Below are 20145 nucleotides of genomic sequence, written 5' to 3' on the forward strand. Positions count from 1 at the left end.
GCGGAGAAAGAACAAAAACATTCAAAGATGCTGAAAATAGAAAGTACTACAGTGGTAGATAACACTTCCACTTGTTTATGCATCATTACTCCTCTATTATTGGGTGTGTACTTGGCCCGGATTTTATCCTTATTTTCCCCCATTCTGATCGTTTCTGTGTCAAGACTCCCTTGTCGACGAGCGTCTCTATTTCCTTAACAGTGACCAACATTCCCTGTTGAATGTCCAGATACTCCCAAGTGAAAATTACAGAAGATATTTGATCATAGCATGGCATAAGGCTTTGGTGACACCTTCACCAATCTGGTGTAATGTATTGACCTTTAACCAAATAAGGTACAGGTCTGAGATAGATTCTTGAAACACTTCAGAGTTTTCTCGCTCGCGAGGCTATCACTTTCTTTGATCGTTCTGAACGAATGAATGCTCTCATGTTATCGAGGGGGTTCTGAATGCTCATTTCAGCTATAACTGGGGTATATTAACCAGATTTCTTAAGTTGTCCTTTGCCTTACTGGTTTCGGAAAATCTTATACATGTATCGAGGTCTTCGGGTTATATTTCCCATTCTTTCTTAGACCTATAGGCCATCTCGAATTACATCCATGGGCCTTTGATTTCTTTCCCATTTTCTTTGCAGGATTTGGTCACATTAGTCTGTTGAAGCAACAATTTCTGAACATTGAACCTTCACCCCTTCTTTTACCTTATATTTTGAATTGTTGCTCTAAAGGATCTTGGAAATTTCCCTCAAGGTTACCAGGACCTTAGCTGAACAATTTGAAATTCAGTCTGATTTTTCCAAGGAACCTCCTAATAGGTCCAATTCTCATTTGGAGGCCACTGTGGTGGAACAAGTCATGGAGTAGTTAATCTGGCTGAGAGCATTTTTGAATGCAGTTTTTCACTCGAACAAGAAGGGAGGAAATTGAAAACCCTGCATATTCTTTTTCTTCTTGACACTTTATAAGGTTTGACACCATGTTTAATGAATAAGACCTCATTATATTAACTTCAGCTTCTTTCTCGACGTTAGTATCGTCAGAGCCGCTTATCTTGCCATTCTTGATAGGTATTTCGATCATTTCTCCAATCATGTCGATGTCAGAGAATTATTAGTGGCAGCCCTATCATGTGATTATATAGGGAAATTTAATGTACGATGAACAAAGTAGTGAACTCCCTTTCAGTCAATGGTGGATCACTTGAAAAGCGACGCCATTCCATCGTTGTGAATACTGTCGAAAACTTTCATTGCACTTTATATTCATGTTTGCAACATTGTTCGATCAGGGGCCATAGCCATATGATTGACCCAAAAAGGCTTGAGATAAGTCCCTCCAAGAACGTATTTGAGTACGTTTTAGCTGATTTACCTTTGATGCAGACCCGGATAAACTGTCTTGGAAATAGTGGATCAACAATTTTTCATTCTCCACATAGCCGTTATACGATAGTACATAGTGATATGATTCAGGGCATGTGGTCCCATATACTTCTCAAAATCTGAATTTTAAAATTTGGTGGGAGAACTAAGTCGGGGACCTTGTTCTTGCGTCAATCTCATAAATGATTCAACCGTCTCTCTAGAAGTAGTACAAAATTCATTGACTTAAACCCAGAAGCAGTAAGATAGTCAGTGGGGAACGAAACTCCAACTTGATATTGTGAGTTCTTAACAGCGAATGAACTGGTGATTGGATTTCCTGACGTACAGAGGTGTGCTCAGGAATGTGAACAGTGTAATACCCAGAGAATTTGTGGAGTTTCAACAAGACTCTTTCCAGCAGTCAAATGCTCTCAATTTCTTTCATATTGTTCAGTATCGATCTGAGAATTAGCTTCGATTTGTGCCAACTTGCTCCTCAATTTTTCCTGTGTCTCTTTTGCTTATCTCAAATTTGGCTAGCCTATCTTCAGTTTCTTTAGACATTTTTTTGTGTCGCTGAGCGTTCTTGCTTCAGGAAAAACCAAGATCACTTCGTTTGAAATCCTTTTAATGAATGAATGTTTTAATGTATTAACATAAAAATGCAAAGATGCCAAATGCAAATGTAAATATGAATGTAAAATGTAAATGTAAATTATTTAAATACCAGAATAGGACATCCAGTTATATTAAGACTGCCCTTTTCTTTGATATGAAAATAAATAAACATTATTTAATTAATATGTTTTAATGCATGATGTAAATTAAAAATGTAAATGTAAATACAAACGTAAAAATGTACAAATGCAAAATACAAATGCTGTATGAAAAGGTGTTACTCAAGAGTGATCATCTTAGAACAGATTTCATTGAACGCAAAAGTTCGGTACATCAAACAAACTTTACATATAGGGATATATTTTACTCCTAACTTCCAAAGCCTAATTAGTTTCCATTCATGCTCAAAAAGTTGAGTCTTCAGTCTGCTTCATCTCCTTGTAAAATCAGCTAAATCTATCATTAAGAACCATATTGCTTGTCTGGCTGCAACTTCTCTATGACATTCTCTTTCATCTTCTGTGTCACTTCTCGAAGTTGCTCATTTTCCCTTGTAATAGATCCTTACTGTCTAAGAAGTTCTTAACAAGATCTTCATATGTGTAGTTCTTTTTCAGCTTGGTGACCCCTGTGATCCCTCTTCTGGGGTACTTCCTAAGCCAGTATTTTGAAAGGCTTGACTGATTTTCTGAAAATCTTCATGCATAGTTTTCATTTCTGTGTTCAATTTCTTGTTTTGGTCGTCAAGTCCTTCAAATAACATGCTTGAGCTTCATAAAAATCTCCTACTATGAATCCGGACTGATACTTACCATAGACTGCTTTTGGTATCAATCTGGCAGAATCTTTGTGGAGTACTTTTGGTATTAATATAACCGGTTCTCTGTGTGCAGAACTTCCCTCGATCCTCGTAGTTTCTTCAGGATGCCTTCCTTGGCCGCATCATATTTTGTTTGATCATAAAACTTTTTGTCCATTTACGATTTCTTTCAATATGATGAACAGTCTTCAAGTAAACACCTTTTGGTTATGCCATGATCATGCAACAAAAGAAATCAATATGAACAGATTAGAGCAATGTAAAATGCATGAAAAAAATAAAAAAAATAGAATAGTTATTACCAACTAATGGAAAAAAAATCTATCAAGGTATAAATCTTAACCTCATGCTTTCTAGTTCCATGCTTTGTTTGGAAAAAGTTAACCTAACCACATGATTTCTAGTTCGCATGCTTATTCAGGAAAAAAGAAAAGGAAATAAAATAAATTAAAAGCTAGAGCGTATTTCTCCTTTGTGTATACCTATGAACAAGGTTCAGTATGTCTTAGATCAGGTGAATTTCTAGGGTTTTATATGCAGAGTTTCAGTTCTAGGAGTAAAGGTACTCGAATTGTCCTTGTTGATGCCCTCTTGGGCTGTCAACCCCAATCATAGTACTAAAGACTTAAGCAGACCGAGTTCAATTCGAGGGGACACATTCTCTATGCCTGACACGGAGAATAAATTCTCACGAAGACAAAAAGCATATGAACCCGAAAGTTACTTGCTAGGTCTGACACGGAGAATAAATTCTCACGAAGACGTCGCTTTCACTCCCACTTAAAATGGACAAACTCAATTATAGAGCTTTATGTAATGCAAGTGTTGTGTGTGAGGAGAAATGTTCAAACCTCTAACAGATAAATAAATAATGAAATAAAATGTTTGCAAATAAAATGAAATAATATATATAAATACTATAAAAATATATAAAAAAAATTGAAAAGAAAGAATTATAAATTAAATATATGAATTTTAATTTTCTAATTGATAGAGATAATTAATAATTGGTTTTAAAGTTTGACGTCCCCAGCAGAGTCGCCAAGCTGTCGTAACCGGTTTCGTCCGGGCACGAAATATTTATTACTTGACGGAAAAAATGATGTGAATAAATGGTTTTAAAAATAATTTGTGAGTCGCCATCGGCCTTTTGGGTCAGGTAGGTCGAATACCTAAAAATTATCTTTTAACAGAGTTTTTAAGAAAACATCAGTTAAAAGATGAGTTGATCTGCGTTTATAACCAAAAATTCTTTCTTTTTAATAATAAAAAGGGATTCGTGGTCGGTTACGTTTAGGGAAGGATTAGCAGCCCTACAACGCCCAAAATTGGTACTTTTTAATTATAAATTGTCTCTATTATTAGAAATTTAAAAATTCAAAATATATTTAATTTATAATCCTATTATTTCAAAATTATATAAAATATATTTATTTATTTAAAAATATCAGAAAATGACTTCTAGGTGCCTTAAGACAGCTCTTTTCTTTGATATTAATAAAATTAAAAATATTTTTTTATTAATATTTAATTTTAAAATACCAGAATAGGACATCCAGTTGTATTAAGACTGTCCTTTTCTTCGATATTGAAAATAAATATTAAAATAATTTATTGAAAAAATATAAACTATTATTATATATATATTTATGACTACATATATTAAAAAATATTTAAACAAGTAAAATTAAAACAATAAAAATACAATTAGAACTATATATCTAAAAGTTGTAAAATAAATGAAAATATTTAACTTAGTGACTAAATTATAATAAAATTAAAATTAAATATCTAAATCATAATTAATCAAAATTATAGGGATTAAACATATCATTTTCCTTATTTATTAATTTGGTGACTAAATAAAATTATATAAAATTCATATATCAAATTAAATAAATTAAAATATATACTCGGGATTAAAAAATAATTATTAAAATTAAAGGACTAAATATGATATTTATCCTAAATATTATTAATACGGTTAATGGCTAAAATATAATAAAATAAAATTTAAACATTAAATTAAAATGATTAAAAGTTAATTTTAGTGACTAAATTGCAAAGTTACAGACCTATAAGGGTTGCAGAAAGGGTTTACCCTTTCCTAAATTACACAGATACTCTCCCCAAAACGACGTCGTTTGGGGAGGGTTTTAAATACCCTAAACGCCTGGCCCGAAGGGCCAAGCTTCCCCATTTGCATATTTCCTTTCTCTCTCAAAAATGAGAGAACCAGAGTTCTCTCTGGTTTCTCTCTAGTTTCCCTCGCCGGAGGGAAACTGGCAGCCATAGGCCACCGTACTCCGCCGCCGGCCACCGTGAACGGTGGTCGAAATTTACAAAATACCCCCCAAAGCATAGATCTAACCGTCCTAATGCCCGATATAAGGTTATTTTAACCTAAATTCCCATAATATATCGTAGATCTACGATTTTCACCTTTGGCGTTTCGGTTCTCCGATGACTCGTGGAGGCTCCCACGGCGGCGATTTCCTCGGTAAGTCTCTTTTTCTCTTCTTTCGGTTTGTATTTTCTGGGATCGTTGGTGTAGCTCTTTCTCTGTATCTCTTTTTTTTCTGTTTGTTGTTGTCCGTTTGTTCTCGATTTTTTCTTCTTCTTTCTTTGCTGTTTATTGGTTGCCTCCTCCTGGCTCTCCTCCTCTTTCTTTTGCAGATTCGGTGGTGGCTTTATAGGCCACCACGACGTTCGCTTCAGATCGGTCACAAAGGGGTGAACCTCGATGAGTCACCAAACTATGGTGGTGACTCATCCTAGAGTGAAGACGTGTGCGGCTGGCGTTCTGGAAGTGGAGCTTCCTGAGGCTTCAGCGGCAAGGTGACGTGGTACTGGAGTGTCAGCGCCGCGTGACAGCTGGAATGGCTTCAGAGGCGGCTGGAAACCCTTGAGGCGGCGTCGCACGGGGCTAGGGTTAGAAAACCCTAACTGAAACCCTAAATGTTTTAGGGTTCCTATCTGGTTTGGGCTTGTAAAATGGGTCTGATTATTGGGCTCTGGGTTTTGTAATTATTTATTAAATAATAATAATATATAATATTAATATTAATAATAAATAATAATAATAATAATAATAATAATCAAATGAAAAAACTAGTGTCTTCACAAGGTAAATGATCTCATTGACCTACCAACTTATGGGTTGTTTTCTCCCCCTTATAATTTTCCATCTTTTTTAAGGAATCTTTGTGAGGAAATCTTACACTTCCATCCTCCTAGCCATATGGTTTAACCTTGGATGTTAAATTTGGCTACATGTGCAACATTGCAAGTAAACTTTTGGCTTGTTGGTTCATCAAATTGAGACCATCCATTCTTTGGTTCAGTTTATGTGCTTCTCTAGCTTTAAATGTCCTGGAAATGGTTTCTTTTCTCAAATTTAAAAGAGATGTAATCTTTGGGTGTAACAAGTAACTTTGTGATTTGTGCTTAATATAGTGAAGAATGAAAACCCTGGCTTCAAAACATGATATGTGTACTAAATTTAGATCTTCCCTCTCATTCTTGTAACATTTTGTACCCTGCCCTTGATTGCAAGAGATATCCTTTGGATTTTTGCCAAAAAAGAGAGAAGTTTGGAAATAATTGCAGAAATAAATGTAGCAGCAAATGGTCCTATCTCCTATGTAATTGGAATAAGCGAGTGAAGTTATTCACACTTATTATCTAGGGTAAACTACACAAATGGTCCCTATACTATAGAGCACTACTTTGTTGAGTCCTCAGATTATTAGAAGTTACAAAATGATCTTCCAATTATAGGAATTGCTTTGTTGAGTCCCTCTACTATTAAAAGTTACAAAATGATCACCCGACTATTCATATGTTCCAAACTCGTCATTTTCCGTTAAAAATTGACAGTAGTCTAAGCTGGATGTTAACACGTTGACTGGGATGTGATAATCATTTGAGATTTTTGGAAGATAAATTTGGAACATATGAATAGTCAAGTGAATATTTTATAACTTTTAATGGTCGAGATTCAACAAAGCAACGCCCTATAGCGGGAGACTATTTTGTAACTTTTAATAGACGGAGACTCAACAAAGCAGTACCATATAGTCGAGGGATCATTTTTATACTTTACCCTATTGTCTATTATCATTTATGCAATTAAAATGTTCATTTGTTTATATAACCCTAAGTATGATAGGGGAAAGAAGATGGAAAAGATTTTAATTTCGTGGAAACAGTGCTCTGGAAATCATTTTTCTAATGAAATTTTCATGCATAGTCGATGATTACAACATAGCACTTTTGTTCTGTCAGATCTCTGCAACCTAGGGGGCTTGCCGAAACATTATGTAGTTCACCGCTTTACATGGCTCCTGAGATAATGCAACTGTAGAAGTATGATGCAAAGGTGATAGTTACTCCCCTCCCATGGCTCCTCTTTCCTCTTCTTGTTCTACCTGAAATTATTGCCTGCTAAGTTTGACTTTAATACACAGGCAGATCTTTGGAGTGTTGGGGCTATTTTATTTCAGCTTGTTATTGGGAAAACTCCTTTCACTGGAAACAATCAAATTCAGGTTTAATGAACTTTCTCTTTGTGTAAAGTAGTCCCTGGGTTTCTAAAAAATTCTAAGTTTAGACTTACAATTGTTCACCTGAGTTGGACTGGTGATCCTTTTGGTGCATTTGCAGTTTTGTCAATCTATTTTTCGTATCTTGTCTTATGCAGTTACTCCAGAATATTATGAAATCAACTGAGTTGCTTTTCCCTGTGGAAAACAATTATTTGACTGCTGATTGCAAAGATTTATGTCTAAGACTGCTGCGCCGTAATCCAGGTATTTCACAAATGTAGACATTAAATACAAATCTCTGACATGTACAATTGAATTATCTGCTGACATATTAGAGAACATAACCTCAATTTCACTATTAGGTGCTTACTTAATTCTAGGACGTGAGGGGTCCAAAATTAGAGTACGTGGAAGAACACTTTAATTCATAGGCTTCAACCTCAACTAGAATTGTGTAGTTTGTACCTACAGTTCTTATCCTTTTGGCTTGCAATTTTGGGCGAATGCCTTTATCTTCCTATTTGTTTATTCAGTTTTCAACTTACAAGAATTATTCTAATCTAACAGCCTCTAAATGCTTAGATCAATGAAAAAGGATGATCCTAAGATAAAGCTTTAGCTGATCCATGAAGATATGGAGCAAAGAGTACCATAAGAGTCATGTTTCATTTAGTAATGCTATAAGAATAAACTGTGCCGAGCAATTCTTATTTATATGTTTTGCCTCATTCATGGTGTCTTTTTTCCTTGCATTTGCAGTGGAACGTTTAACATTTGAAGAGTTCTTTAATCACCCATTTCTTTCTCAGGGCCAACCAAATGAACCATTGAGGTAAATAAGGAAATGATTGTTCCCATCAACTTGTCTTGATGTACATCATCCTTCAGTTCCCTAAATATGAATTAATGATCCATTACTGTATTTTCAGAGAGGCAGAGAATTTCAAGAACTGGTTATTCTTTTTTCGAAAGCAGTCCTGGAAGGAATACTGATGAAAGCTTTCAAGAGGACTGTCTTCCTTTCTTTCTGGATGATGATTCAAGTGGTCCTGAAGGGAGCCCTTCCTTTGGAAAGAAGAGGTCTTCAGGAAATATCCTCATGGATTTTCTCCCGAAACAAAAGATACTAGAGAACAATCTTCTAATCCTTTAAATAAAGTATACATGGCATGAGCAATTGTCATACTTTGAATAACATGTCATACTCTTGCATTGCTTCCATAGTTGGGGATGCGCTGGAGTTAATCGACCAAGATTATGTTCTTGTATCTGGACCTCCCATTGATGTGTCATCCTCTTCATCTAGCACTTCCAACCCAAACCATATTCCATACAAACCAGAGAGTCCACCTCTGATTCTCTTTACGAGTGACACCACATCAACAGCTCCTGTGCTTATTGTTGGGGCAACCAATATTAACGTCTATCATGTAGGAAGCTTGGAAAGTCAGAGCTCTTCCCCTGAGACTTCTCCAGGATCCTTGGATATTGGGGATGCTCTGGAACAGCCATCATCACATTGCACGACAAGGATAAAATCATTACAGCAGTGCGCATCTGCAATTACAGAATTAGTGCTTGAAAAGGTTAGTCCATAGTATACCTACTATGAGTGTTATGCATGGTAGAATATCATACTAGTTCTCTCTTTTAGTACCTTCTCCCACGCCTGCATGTTTGGCTGCCATTTAACCAATAAATGTCTCATTTGTACACATCTTGGTATGCTGGAACATTTGATTGGCTCTCTTGAATGGGCCTTTGCATGATGTGTTAATATATGTTGTTGACCGTATTTGCTTACACAATGAGTGATCTCATTGAAAATTACTAGATTGTAGTATGAGAGGCAAATATTTTATGGTTGAAGTTGCCAGTGTAAACAGCTTCAACATTTAGATTTTCTACCTACTGCTCTTTTCTGCTGCTCCATATGTGACTTTTGGGTCGGTAAGGTTCGTGCAATAGTAGATATTTAAATGATATGACTCAATGCCACTCCTAATTATAATCGCTGTTGCTTGTGGAGCAGATTTTGCTAGCTAGGTTCACTTGGTATTTTCTTTGCTTTCATGAAGTTTATTGAGGATGTTTTATATTGTAACATTACCATGGTTCTTTTATAGACCCAGACAGATGGGCATCTCGAAGCATTCTCAATCCAGCTTGTGATTCTTGCAATATGGAAGCAAGCATTGCATATATGCCATACACAGGCTGCATCAGCCATGGAAGGACGTCCAAGCGAAGAGACAAACAGATTGAGAAGTGCCAGCAAGAAGCATGGAACATCTGATACGGAAGAATGTACAGAATATGTATCCTCAGAGATAGAGAGGGAATTTCTCCGGGAAGTTGAGAATGCCGAGGAACTTGCGAAGGCTATTGGGCCTGTTTTGCCTTTTGATAATTATCACTCCCTGTATCAATATTTGTTGCCCCACTTCTGAAATTGCCCAAGAGTCATTTCAGTTATTGCTGATGTGCATGAAAACAAAGCCATTCCGTTTTTGCTCATTGTAAAAAGTTTTAGAGTCTAAATAGCATTTTATTGTCACGGTTGCAGGAAGTACAGAGATGCCTGATGCGATGGAGACGATATTTCAGGCTGCGCTTGCTTTGGGAAGACGTAGAGGAGTGAGTCTTTTCCTTCTAACTTTCATATCATGCAATAGCCTAAACTGTATTCATCTGTCAGTCTAATTGACTAGGCATTGTCTTGTCCCATTCAAATGAAGTGAAAAGAACAAGAAATAGGATAATAGATCGAGCAGAGATCTTTTACAAATGAAGTTTTATATTTATTCATCATGAAAGTCAACAATTGAAGGAAACTTACCCTGCATATATCTTTCCAGGTCGATGAGCTCATGGGTGAAATGGAAAGTGCAGCAATTCTGTACTCAAAGGCAGTGTATTTATTAGTGTTCCTTCTAGTCGAAGCACCATCCCTCATTTTGAGCCCTCCATTTTCCCTCACAAACTCGGACCGGTATAGACATCGAACTTACATCGGTTTTCTTAGAAACAGGCAAGGTTACTCAAGATCCCAAAGGATGGCACTTCTCAAGAACAAGAATCTGCCATAGAGTCTTAACATTTTTTGCCTTTTTGTTGAACTTGTGATCCTGATAGCTTGCTCTGTGGCATTGTGTAAAAATATCTATTTGTACAGTCATTCTTTGATAAAAGGGGAACTGAGGTGTTAATGGGTCAACTGTATCCCGTTTGGATGTTGTAATATTCTCATTTCTGCGATTAAATATATATATATATATATATATATATACATATAAATAAAATAAAATCTTTAGCTGTGCTATTGTTTTCTACTTGGCACTTTTTTTCTTCTGCTAATATGCTGAAAGAAGCAAAAGTTAGAACGATACCGAACTGATGCACATTTGTAGACAATTATTGGAACTTAAATCATTTAAGGAGATTGACATTGACCATTTATTAGGGTTTAATATTAACTCTTAAATATGAATATAATTTGATTGCAAGTATTTCGGTGTACCCAAAAAGGGAAAATTGTAAGTATTCCGGTTTTCTCAATATATTTGATTCCATAAAAAAGCCAGGTAAAAGGCTCAAGAAATTCAAAGGTATTATAAAAGCCTTAAAGCACAAACCAGCCAAAACTCCTCAAACCTCAACAAACGAGCCGCTGCCGCCTCCGTGATGGGGGGAAGAGGGAGAAGAGGACATACTATAACAAAGCCCAAAGAAAAAAGTGCCCAAAACAATCATAGTACCAACCAAAAATGTCGTCCGTGTGGAACCATAGCCGTCTACAAGTGGCCACCAGCCACAAGAGGCAGATATGATGCAAAGAGTCCAAAAGTTCCCACAAAATTCAAAACCAACAAGACTCCGGAGTGAAGGTGTCAATTCATCATGGCCGAAGTGAGCTTTGCTGAAAAAGAAACATCACAAGCAAGTACAACGGTCAAATGTCGTACCGCTGACAAAAGACAACCATGGAGTAGCCCACTGGCTCCTAACATCACTACCGATGTTGTTCCAGGACAATCCCGAGGTCATTTACTGAAGCATAGAGAAGGGGACAACTCTCAGGGCCAAGGAAAACATCAAGGCTGATCTTTTAACAATGACCATATATAAAAACTGAAAAGAACTTGGTTTCTGCAATGGGCAAAAGTTGATGCCCTCAACGAACAGTCATTTTCCATATAACAAAGCTTTCTGGTCAATAACCATCATTTGTAATTAAATATCGCTTCAAATACAAAAGAATTGAAAAATGGCAGCCCGTCCGACCTGAATGGAGGCAGGTTACAAACAAGTGGAATAAAAATCATCTATAAGTGCTAATTCTATGGACGTTAAGGCCTAAGCATGTTGGAGCTACACAATGATGTACTTCTATTCATGGCAACAAAAGCAAAACCTACCACCAGTGTTTCTCAGTTAGCAGAACCACAGGACAATATCTTGACCTAATTTAACCGACTTCTTTCCCTTTTTAACCCTAATTTCCTTTTACCCTGCCAAAAAGTGGGAGTCTGAGATGATGCTAATAACTTATAGGGTTGCTTGATAGAAGCATCTTCAAAGTCTCATGGGTCATGAAGATTATGCCCACACCAGGAACCACCTTGTAGTACTCGGGCAGAATCCCTCTGTACAAGCCACGAAGGCCTTCAGACTGGATTATGTGCCTGAAAGTCCCAAACAACCCAGTTTTGTAAACACAGGCTCGTCCGGCAGCCCCTTCCAGTTGCATACGTCTCCTCACGAGATCGACAGGAAATGTCGCTGCAAATCATCCACGAAGAAAAAACAAATCGCGAAGAGATCAGAAGCAGCTTCTAAATAATTGAGAGTCAAAGCAAAGAGCAGGGTTGCAGATTATTAACCTGTTGATGATGCAATGCCCGAGAGACTGCCACAGGCAAGACTAACCATGATTTTGGAATCACTGGGCCTGATGTAAAGTGACAGAAATTTCAAAACAATTTACAGCTTAAAGGCACCAAGAAGAGACAGCAGAAAAGAAGGCATGCTTTCAATAAATCTAAACCAATAAGAACTTTTACCTTTGCAACTGCCAATAAGATCTCAAAGACTCATAAACCGAAAAGCTTATTGCCAAACTTGGTCCAACACCCTGGCATTGAATATAGCATTTCATGAGCAGTTACAGACAATGTGATAGGAAAATAAAGAATTCAAGAAGAACAATTCATATACCAATAGTGTTGCTCTAAGTCCTTTATACAAGCCCAAAAATCCCTCTTCCCTACAAATAGTATGAAAAGCATGCCAAATGCCTCTGTAGTATATTGAATTTCTCTGCAAAATTCAGAAGAATGATTGAAATGAGAGTAGGAACAAAAACAGAAACTGTATGCATAAACGTGGAGCAGTAGACTATATGTGAACCGTGTTTGAAGGCTATGCAATGCAACTGCATTAATCACCCATATATTACTGAAATTACCTGTGCTGCAAGTCGTGTCCTTACAAGATCCAAAGGATATGTAGCTGAGGCAGCAGTCATTCCAGCTAACCCACCACCCACAAAGTGCACACAAAGATCAGAACTAGCATTTTTCCCTTCATTTTCCAGACCAAGAATAGACTGCAACAACTGCAAAAAGAAATGAAAGAATGAAATGAAAAATCCTGTTGGGAACTTGAAAACAAAGCATGCTATAAAGAGAGAGAGCATACATTCTTGTAGTGTTCATGGGCATAGAAGCTGACGGCAGAATACGGAAGTCGATGAGCAATGGTAACCAGATTGCCTTTCCAAAATGCTCTAAAACCTTCTTCATTAATTATTCGTGAAGCCTCGCGCCATATGCTAGCCTTGCTCATTGATGATACATCCGGGTGCATTCCTTGCACCTGAAAAAATATGTGATCATCTTTCAACAGTTAAGGTAGAAGGTATTTGAATGCTTAATGTAACAGCCTGGCGTATTAAACTCAGGACCGGCATTCTGAATTATATAATTCAAAATCATTAAGCTGCAACTACAACTATGTTATTTCATGCTCGATGTACACATGAATTGAGTTGGTTTTAAATAGGGTCAATTCGAATTTTTAAATTTTCGGGTTCGGATCATTAAAAATTACTGGTTGGATTTTTAGTGCAAGTTATTTCAAGACATTTCGCTACTTTTCAGATTCGATTTGAGTTGTTTTTTGGGATTAAATTGAGTTGAAGCTAGTTCGAAATCAGGTAAAACAGGTCAAGTTTCGGGGCTTGGATTAAAATCGGCAGGTCTACCCACAACTTAAAATACACTTCACAACAAATTTTACTTTAAAAAAGATCTCACAAAATAATCCTAATCCCAACCCAGGTATACCTAATCGAAAACATATAAAATCACGAAATACCCAGATCAAATTACCAACAAAAAAAAAGAAATTAACATTTCATTTTTCTGATAAACACAAGAAGCAACGGTAAAACCATACCTGAAATAAGATGGTTAGACGAGAAAGGGGAGCGGTACAGGTCTTGCCAAAAGCACCAGCAATACCACCGGCGAGAAGCTGTTGAACAGTTCCAATATGCGGAGGCAACCCCTGCTTTGAAGAATGTCCAACTCTTGCCTCCATATTCATAATATCTCATTAAAACAGAAAATGGGGGGTTTGGGGGTTCATTTGATATCTCATGGTTTAAAAGAAGGAAGTGGGAAGTTTCAAGGGAAATAGGTATTCATTTGTTGAGTTTGGTCAAGTTTGAAGTAAAAGAAAACTGAAGAAACCCTAATTGGTGGGTTTTTTGGGCGGTTGAAGGCAACTTTGGGAGCTGGGTATTTAGCTTTGGAATATACTTTTTTATTTTGGTCAAAGTCTGGTTTCAGTCCCTCTATTGTGCTAACATTTGATATTTTGTCTTTGTAAGTAACTTTACATATTTGCTTTTATAATAGGCTTAAATGTGCATGAAGCGCTCAAAATTTTTGAAAATACATGAATTAAATTTTTGATTTTTTACACTCAATCATACTTTTAAATCGAAAAATTAAATTAATTAAGCCTTTATATTAAAAAGTTAAATCAGTTAAGTCGTTTAAGTAATTTTAACTGATAAGTTATAACATTTTCTAAAATTAATACTATAACAAGACAGTAATTTTTTTATAAAACAATTTATATTCAACCAAATATTCAATAATATATTTGAAAAATAGTAAATATTTAATTTAATAAGAAATTAAATTCCAGGAAGAGATGAATTGCATGCACGTTCTCCACGTTCACCGCGTGGAAATTTACAATGAACCCAAAATTCCATTAGACCAATTTTACGCGGATTTGGGTAAACTTCGTACCATCTAATGGTATTAACAATCAACCCAATGGTTTGGCATGTGACACATTCATAAATATAATTTAGAATATTAATAATATAAAAATTTTATTTGAAAAGAATATAAATATAATTTTAGAATGAGTATAATCGATAAAATAGATAATATTTTTTAAATAATATAGGATGATTATAATAACTCAAACTATAATCAATAATAATTGATTTTTTAAAAAATAATATAAGATGATTACAAGATACTATTTATTCAGAATCTTTTTAGTTATTGACAATATGTATGAATCTTGCATACATAACTAACTACTCGAATCTTCTAAAATAGTCCTATTTTATGATTAAGGTGACTCAGTCAATTTCAATAACTATCAGATTAGAGTGCATATGATTTATAAAAACAAGTTACTTGCGTCCCTAATTCAAATTGTAGCCACGGAATGCAAGGAAAGGCAGAGCCTAGCCTAGTACACGATCTTCATGGAACGGACCAGACTGTATTCCCCCCCTAAACTAAAACTTGAAAAGCCTAATGATTATTTGGGCTTTACATCAATCCACATCTTAACGAGCCTTCACCAACCTTGATTATTACCAAATTTAAACATGATTAGATGCCTAACCTATCATCTGTATTTGCAATGTCCAACGCTCCTCATATTTATGTTATAAATTGCATAAGGATGATAAAAGATTTATATCAAGTATTCAACCCACATTAAAAAAAAAAGCTTGATTTATTTACATTTCTTAGTTTTTATTCTTAATATATATAATAAATTCTTATTTGATATATTAATACTGGACTTTTCTCCAATCTCAATCTATTGTCATATATCTTATTCATTTATTTAAATATTAATCAAAGTCTAAAACATGGATTAAAATTGTTTGCAGAAAAAATCAAGTAATGTAACAAATAATTAGTTTAAAAAGTGTATTTAATTTATATTATCTAAGCTTACGGCTGTAATTATTTGATATATTGATAGATTATTTTAAAGGGTAAACTATACTATTTGTAACACCTTAAACCGGTACGACGCACAATCAACCGATCAGAATGCTACACGAAACCACCGGAGTGATTAACCAAAATTTTCTTTTAAATTTTTCCACTTTAAAAATGACCATTGTAAACAATCATGCTAAAATAAATCAACCACAATTTAAATAAAATGATTTACATCAGGAGCTCCCAAAAATATTATTTCAAATCATACAGACCATCGCTCAAAAACGACCCATACAAAAATATACGAAGGGTTCACAGGTATGCATGTCCTCTATAAAGATGACCTGAGACGTACTCTGCACTAACTGGGTCTGGTGACTGTTGGTCCCAAAAAGTCCTCGGACTGCTTGTCTAACCTGCGTAAGGAAACAAATTCCAAACGTTGAGCTAACTGGCCTAGTGCCACACTAACAACTAAGTCATACTAAAAATGTTCATGACATGCTCAAGCTATCAAGTCTATTGATATCTATTATACTATCTATTATGTTCTACTAGCCCACTCCTTGAGTATTGGATCTTGTGCCCAAGCTAGTATGCTTTAAAACTGCTCTAGTGAATATTCTCGAATACTCACTCTCTACGCTATGGTAGATATCATGGTGCGGCTGAGGGTTATGCATCTCGGAGTTCACACACCCCTCTAGTCTACCCTGGATACGGCCCCCGAAATTCTCTGCATCGAAAACTATACCCCTGACTAACCCACCCTTTCTTCTAAAGAGTGTTAAGGCAGCAACAAACATAGTTATTCAGAAGAGCCTCGACCCTACCTAAGGATATATTTGGACTGAATCTATACTTTCGATAATGCTAGCATTTTCTAAAGGAACTCGGGTGTCTTGGTCGTTTCCCGAGCATCATCCAAGGCTATTTTTATGTCATCCTAATAAATCTTGTTTCTAAGTGTAATTAATATCATTAATATTCTCATTTGCATTCTTATTTTATGAAAAAATGAAGTGTTGGATACCTCGAGTCTAATTCCCTTAAAAACTTACATTTTTGCCCAAAACAGACTGAAAGTATCGATATGCTGCAAAAGCTTCAATACTTCATATAAGTATCGATACTTTTAAACATTCTGTTCTGCCAAGTTTTGAAACTTTATGGAAGTTTCGAAACTATGACCCAAAGTTTCGATACTCTTAAAAGAGTATCGATACTTTTTCCCGAAAATACACGAATTTGCCCAAAACAAAGAACAAGCATTGATACATAATATCGATACTCTGCCTACATAAGTCATCACACACATACTAAAAATTCTATATTTCAAACCTAAAGACCTTAGTGATGTCCCCAAACATGCTTAAAGTTTTATTGAATCAATAAGGGTCATAATAGAAGCTTTAAACACATTTATAACTCTAAAACAAGAATTTCACTATGAAAATGCTTCCAATGCTCAACTCAACCATTTAAACTATTTTGAACTTCTAATGACTCACTAAGAGTATAGAAGAGTTGTAAATGTGTTACCTTGCTTCTTTGGTGGCTACAACCCTCATCAACTCAACCAATGCTCAACTTTATTTTGTCTTTTGGTTTGGAACTCTCTCCCACTTCCTTCACTAAACAAGGTAAGAAAATGGATTACTAATCTATCTATAGGTTGGATACATTCTAAATAACTCCTTATAATCCAAAACATATCTAGAATCCATATATTCTCAAACTCTCTAAAAACTCATTTTTCTCTATGGATAAAAATTAGTGAAATGGAGCTTAAAATGAAGCTTGAAGGGCGACGGTTAATAATCTTACCTTTGCTTGATCCAAACTAAACTTGAAGTCTCAAATCCTTCAACTTGAAGATGGGAGAAGAAAAGAGAAAAGATGGAAGAAGAAAATGAGTGTTTGGTGGGAAAATGGGGAGTTGTTCCCGTATATCTCATAAAATAGTGGAGTTTTCAACTTTTGAATTAAGAATTGGGTAAATTGCACTTTTAGTTCCTTTATTTTCTAATTCATAAGACATTCATCTTTTACCAATTAACTCTTAGGCCCAACTCAAGCCCAAAAACACTAAACTGGGTCCAACTATTTTATAAGGTCTAATTGGGCTCAACTTTAGGCTTCGGGTTGACCTGAACTACTAACACATGATCCGGGGCGTTACACTATTGAAAACTCATCTATGTAGTCCTTTTACTTTTGCCATTGATCTTTTAATTTTGTCAATCAGACCACTTAGCTATTTAAATGTGTTCAATCAAACCACTAATTGTTTATAATTAACGGGAATGTTGATGTGGCAGTCAAAGAAATTGGTGTAATTATGCATTTAGCCCTTAATGTTTAAATAATATTGTCATTTAGAAGAAAGAATCAATTATACCAAAACGTGATAGCTACTAGTGCTACGTCTCAATTATGAAATGATAAAATGTGCACGCCTCATTCTTACAGTACTAATTGTTTTTCATGTGCGTATATATATATATATATATTTCTTATTAATTAATCAGCTTTATATTTCAATGCCAATTATTTCAAAAAGTTAAAAGGTTTGGTTGCTTTCACACAATTTCTTTCTAATAAACAAAGACTTTAGAGTACTATTGTCTTCCAAAATCATCCTCCGAGTCTAATTTATTAAATTTAAGATGGCTCTACAATTCCATTCATTATGAGAAATTTAGAAAACACTGAGAAATTTTTAATATGGTCTTGGTTATTAAAAAATTCATTTATTAGATAACTCAAATTCAAACAGCATATTCTACAGGTGCGTATGAGTTAGATTTAAGTCTTCTAGAAAAACATGAAAATTATATTATTTATTAACGATATGAAGAATAAAAATTATATATTTTAAGTCTCAAATTTTCATTTGATCTAATCTAAAAATTGATCTTAGGGTAATTATAAATTCTCAAAGAAATACGATATAAATAAGGAAGATAAATATAACATATAATAAATCAAAGAATATAGAGATAATCCTTGTAGGTTATCAGCTAGTGAGATAAATTTGAAACTCTCTACTTAAATAAAAAAAAATGTTGAATTGTCAAAGTCCATCATGGTCTGTTGCCTCCGTTTATACATATATATAATGATACTCCCAAAACTCCATTGCTAGATTGGTGCTAAGAAGCAAAACATAATTAAAAAATGAACAAAATAGAATACCATAAATACTAAAACAAAGAAAAACATAATTCGTCACTTTATAGCAGTGGGTACAAGTGTTTCACTATTTCGCTTATTGTCAAAAAGCCTAAAAGCACATGAATAATAAATAGGAACCCTACCTCTTATCGAGAACTTAAAGAATATAACCTGATGTAATGCCCCGATTCCCAAGTTAAAATTTATGGATTGACCCGAAAGAGAATTATATAAATAGAAAATAATCTCAGTGGCCGAAAATTCTTTATAATATACGATTTTAACCAACTTTTTTACGATTTGTCAAAATGACCAACAAAATCACAATGCGATCTCTAAATCGCAACGCGATCTCCATTATCGCAATTCAGTTTCCAGATTCGCAACGCGATTTTGACCATCGCATTGCGATTTTTGAAATCCGCGTTGCGATTTTAGATAATCGCAATGTGAATATGTAAATCGCAATGCGAATATGTAAATCGCAACGCGATAACACGTGATCGCAACGCGATTCTGACTATCACAACACGATTCAGACTATCGCAACGCGATAATACGTGATCGCAACGCGATTCAGACTATCGCAACGCGATAATACGTGATCACAACGCGATTCTGACTATCGCAACGAGATTCTGACTATCGCAACGCGATAATACATGATCGCAACGCGATTCTGACTATCACAACGCGATTCTGACTAACGCATCACTGAATTTTAAATTCGCAACAGGTTTTAGTTTCGCAACATAAATGAGTATATAACTATTACGCAGCAGCATCAACTTATAACCTAAATCCCTAAATCGCAACTCATTCCATCTCCATCTATCACTCTCTCCGGCGACATCCGTTCCTATATCCAACGACATCCTTCCCCATCCGGCAACAGGTTTTAGTTTCGTAGCTCGTTTGTTTAGTAAATTAATTTACAATAATGAAATCATCTAATGTTGATCATGTTTGGATAGATTTGTGTTTTGGAGGGTCATGGGAGAATGTTCATGGTGTTTTACAATATATGCCTTTACCCATGAATCTTCAACTAAAACTGTCATTAAAAAGGTTAACTTATGAAACTCTAATGTTACGTGTTGCAAATAAATTGAATTTAGAGCCCTTAAGTGGATTTAGGCTATCTTATCAAAGAAAAGGTAAAGTTTATTTGTTAACCGACAATGAAGATGTTGAACGATTCATTGCTTACATTAGTGTTTCGTAATATGATGTTACATTGTATGTTGTTGAACCTAGAAGTAGTGAAGTTGGGTCAGTAGCGGGTAGTAATCAACTAAGTTTTTCAACCCCAGTTTATGGTGCTCAAAATTTAATGGTTCC

The 20145-nt window shown here is 35.2% G+C and overlaps 1 protein-coding gene and 1 pseudogene across 1 annotated transcript; one reads left to right on the forward strand and one right to left on the reverse strand.

Annotated features, from left to right (window-relative positions):
• The first annotated feature begins 7131 nt into the window (after positions 1-7131).
• Positions 7132-10443, forward strand: LOC120116844 (annotated as a pseudogene).
• A 1124-nt stretch (positions 10444-11567) lies between these two features.
• LOC120116729 (mitochondrial substrate carrier family protein B-like) lies at positions 11568-14092 on the reverse strand. The gene is made up of 8 exons (XM_039137135.1): positions 13945-14092; positions 13814-13908; positions 13055-13231; positions 12822-12971; positions 12572-12673; positions 12418-12488; positions 12238-12305; positions 11568-12136 (listed from the first exon to the last, which is right to left on the reverse strand). Exons 1-8 carry the CDS (start codon positions 13961-13963, stop codon positions 11895-11897), a joined length of 924 nt encoding a protein of 307 aa, XP_038993066.1. The 5' UTR covers positions 13964-14092; the 3' UTR covers positions 11568-11894.
• Between the last annotated feature and the right edge of the window lie 6053 nt (positions 14093-20145).

This window comes from Hibiscus syriacus, unplaced genomic scaffold, assembly GCF_006381635.1.
Source record: "Hibiscus syriacus cultivar Baekdansim isolate YM2019G1 unplaced genomic scaffold, ASM638163v2 tig00110303_pilon, whole genome shotgun sequence".
In the NCBI taxonomy this organism is placed as follows: Eukaryota; Viridiplantae; Streptophyta; class Magnoliopsida; order Malvales; family Malvaceae; genus Hibiscus; species Hibiscus syriacus.

What these genes read in the sequence shown, in the direction of transcription:
- LOC120116729 (XM_039137135.1), bottom strand. An exon ending in GACTTAGAGCAACACTATTG is followed by an intron (nt 12,489 to 12,571) that starts GTATATGAATTG and finishes ATTCAATGCCAG; the next exon opens with GGTGTTGGACCAAGTTTGGC. An exon ending in GGGCATTGCATCATCAACAG is followed by an intron (nt 12,137 to 12,237) that starts GTTAATAATCTG and finishes GATGATTTGCAG; the next exon opens with CGACATTTCCTGTCGATCTC.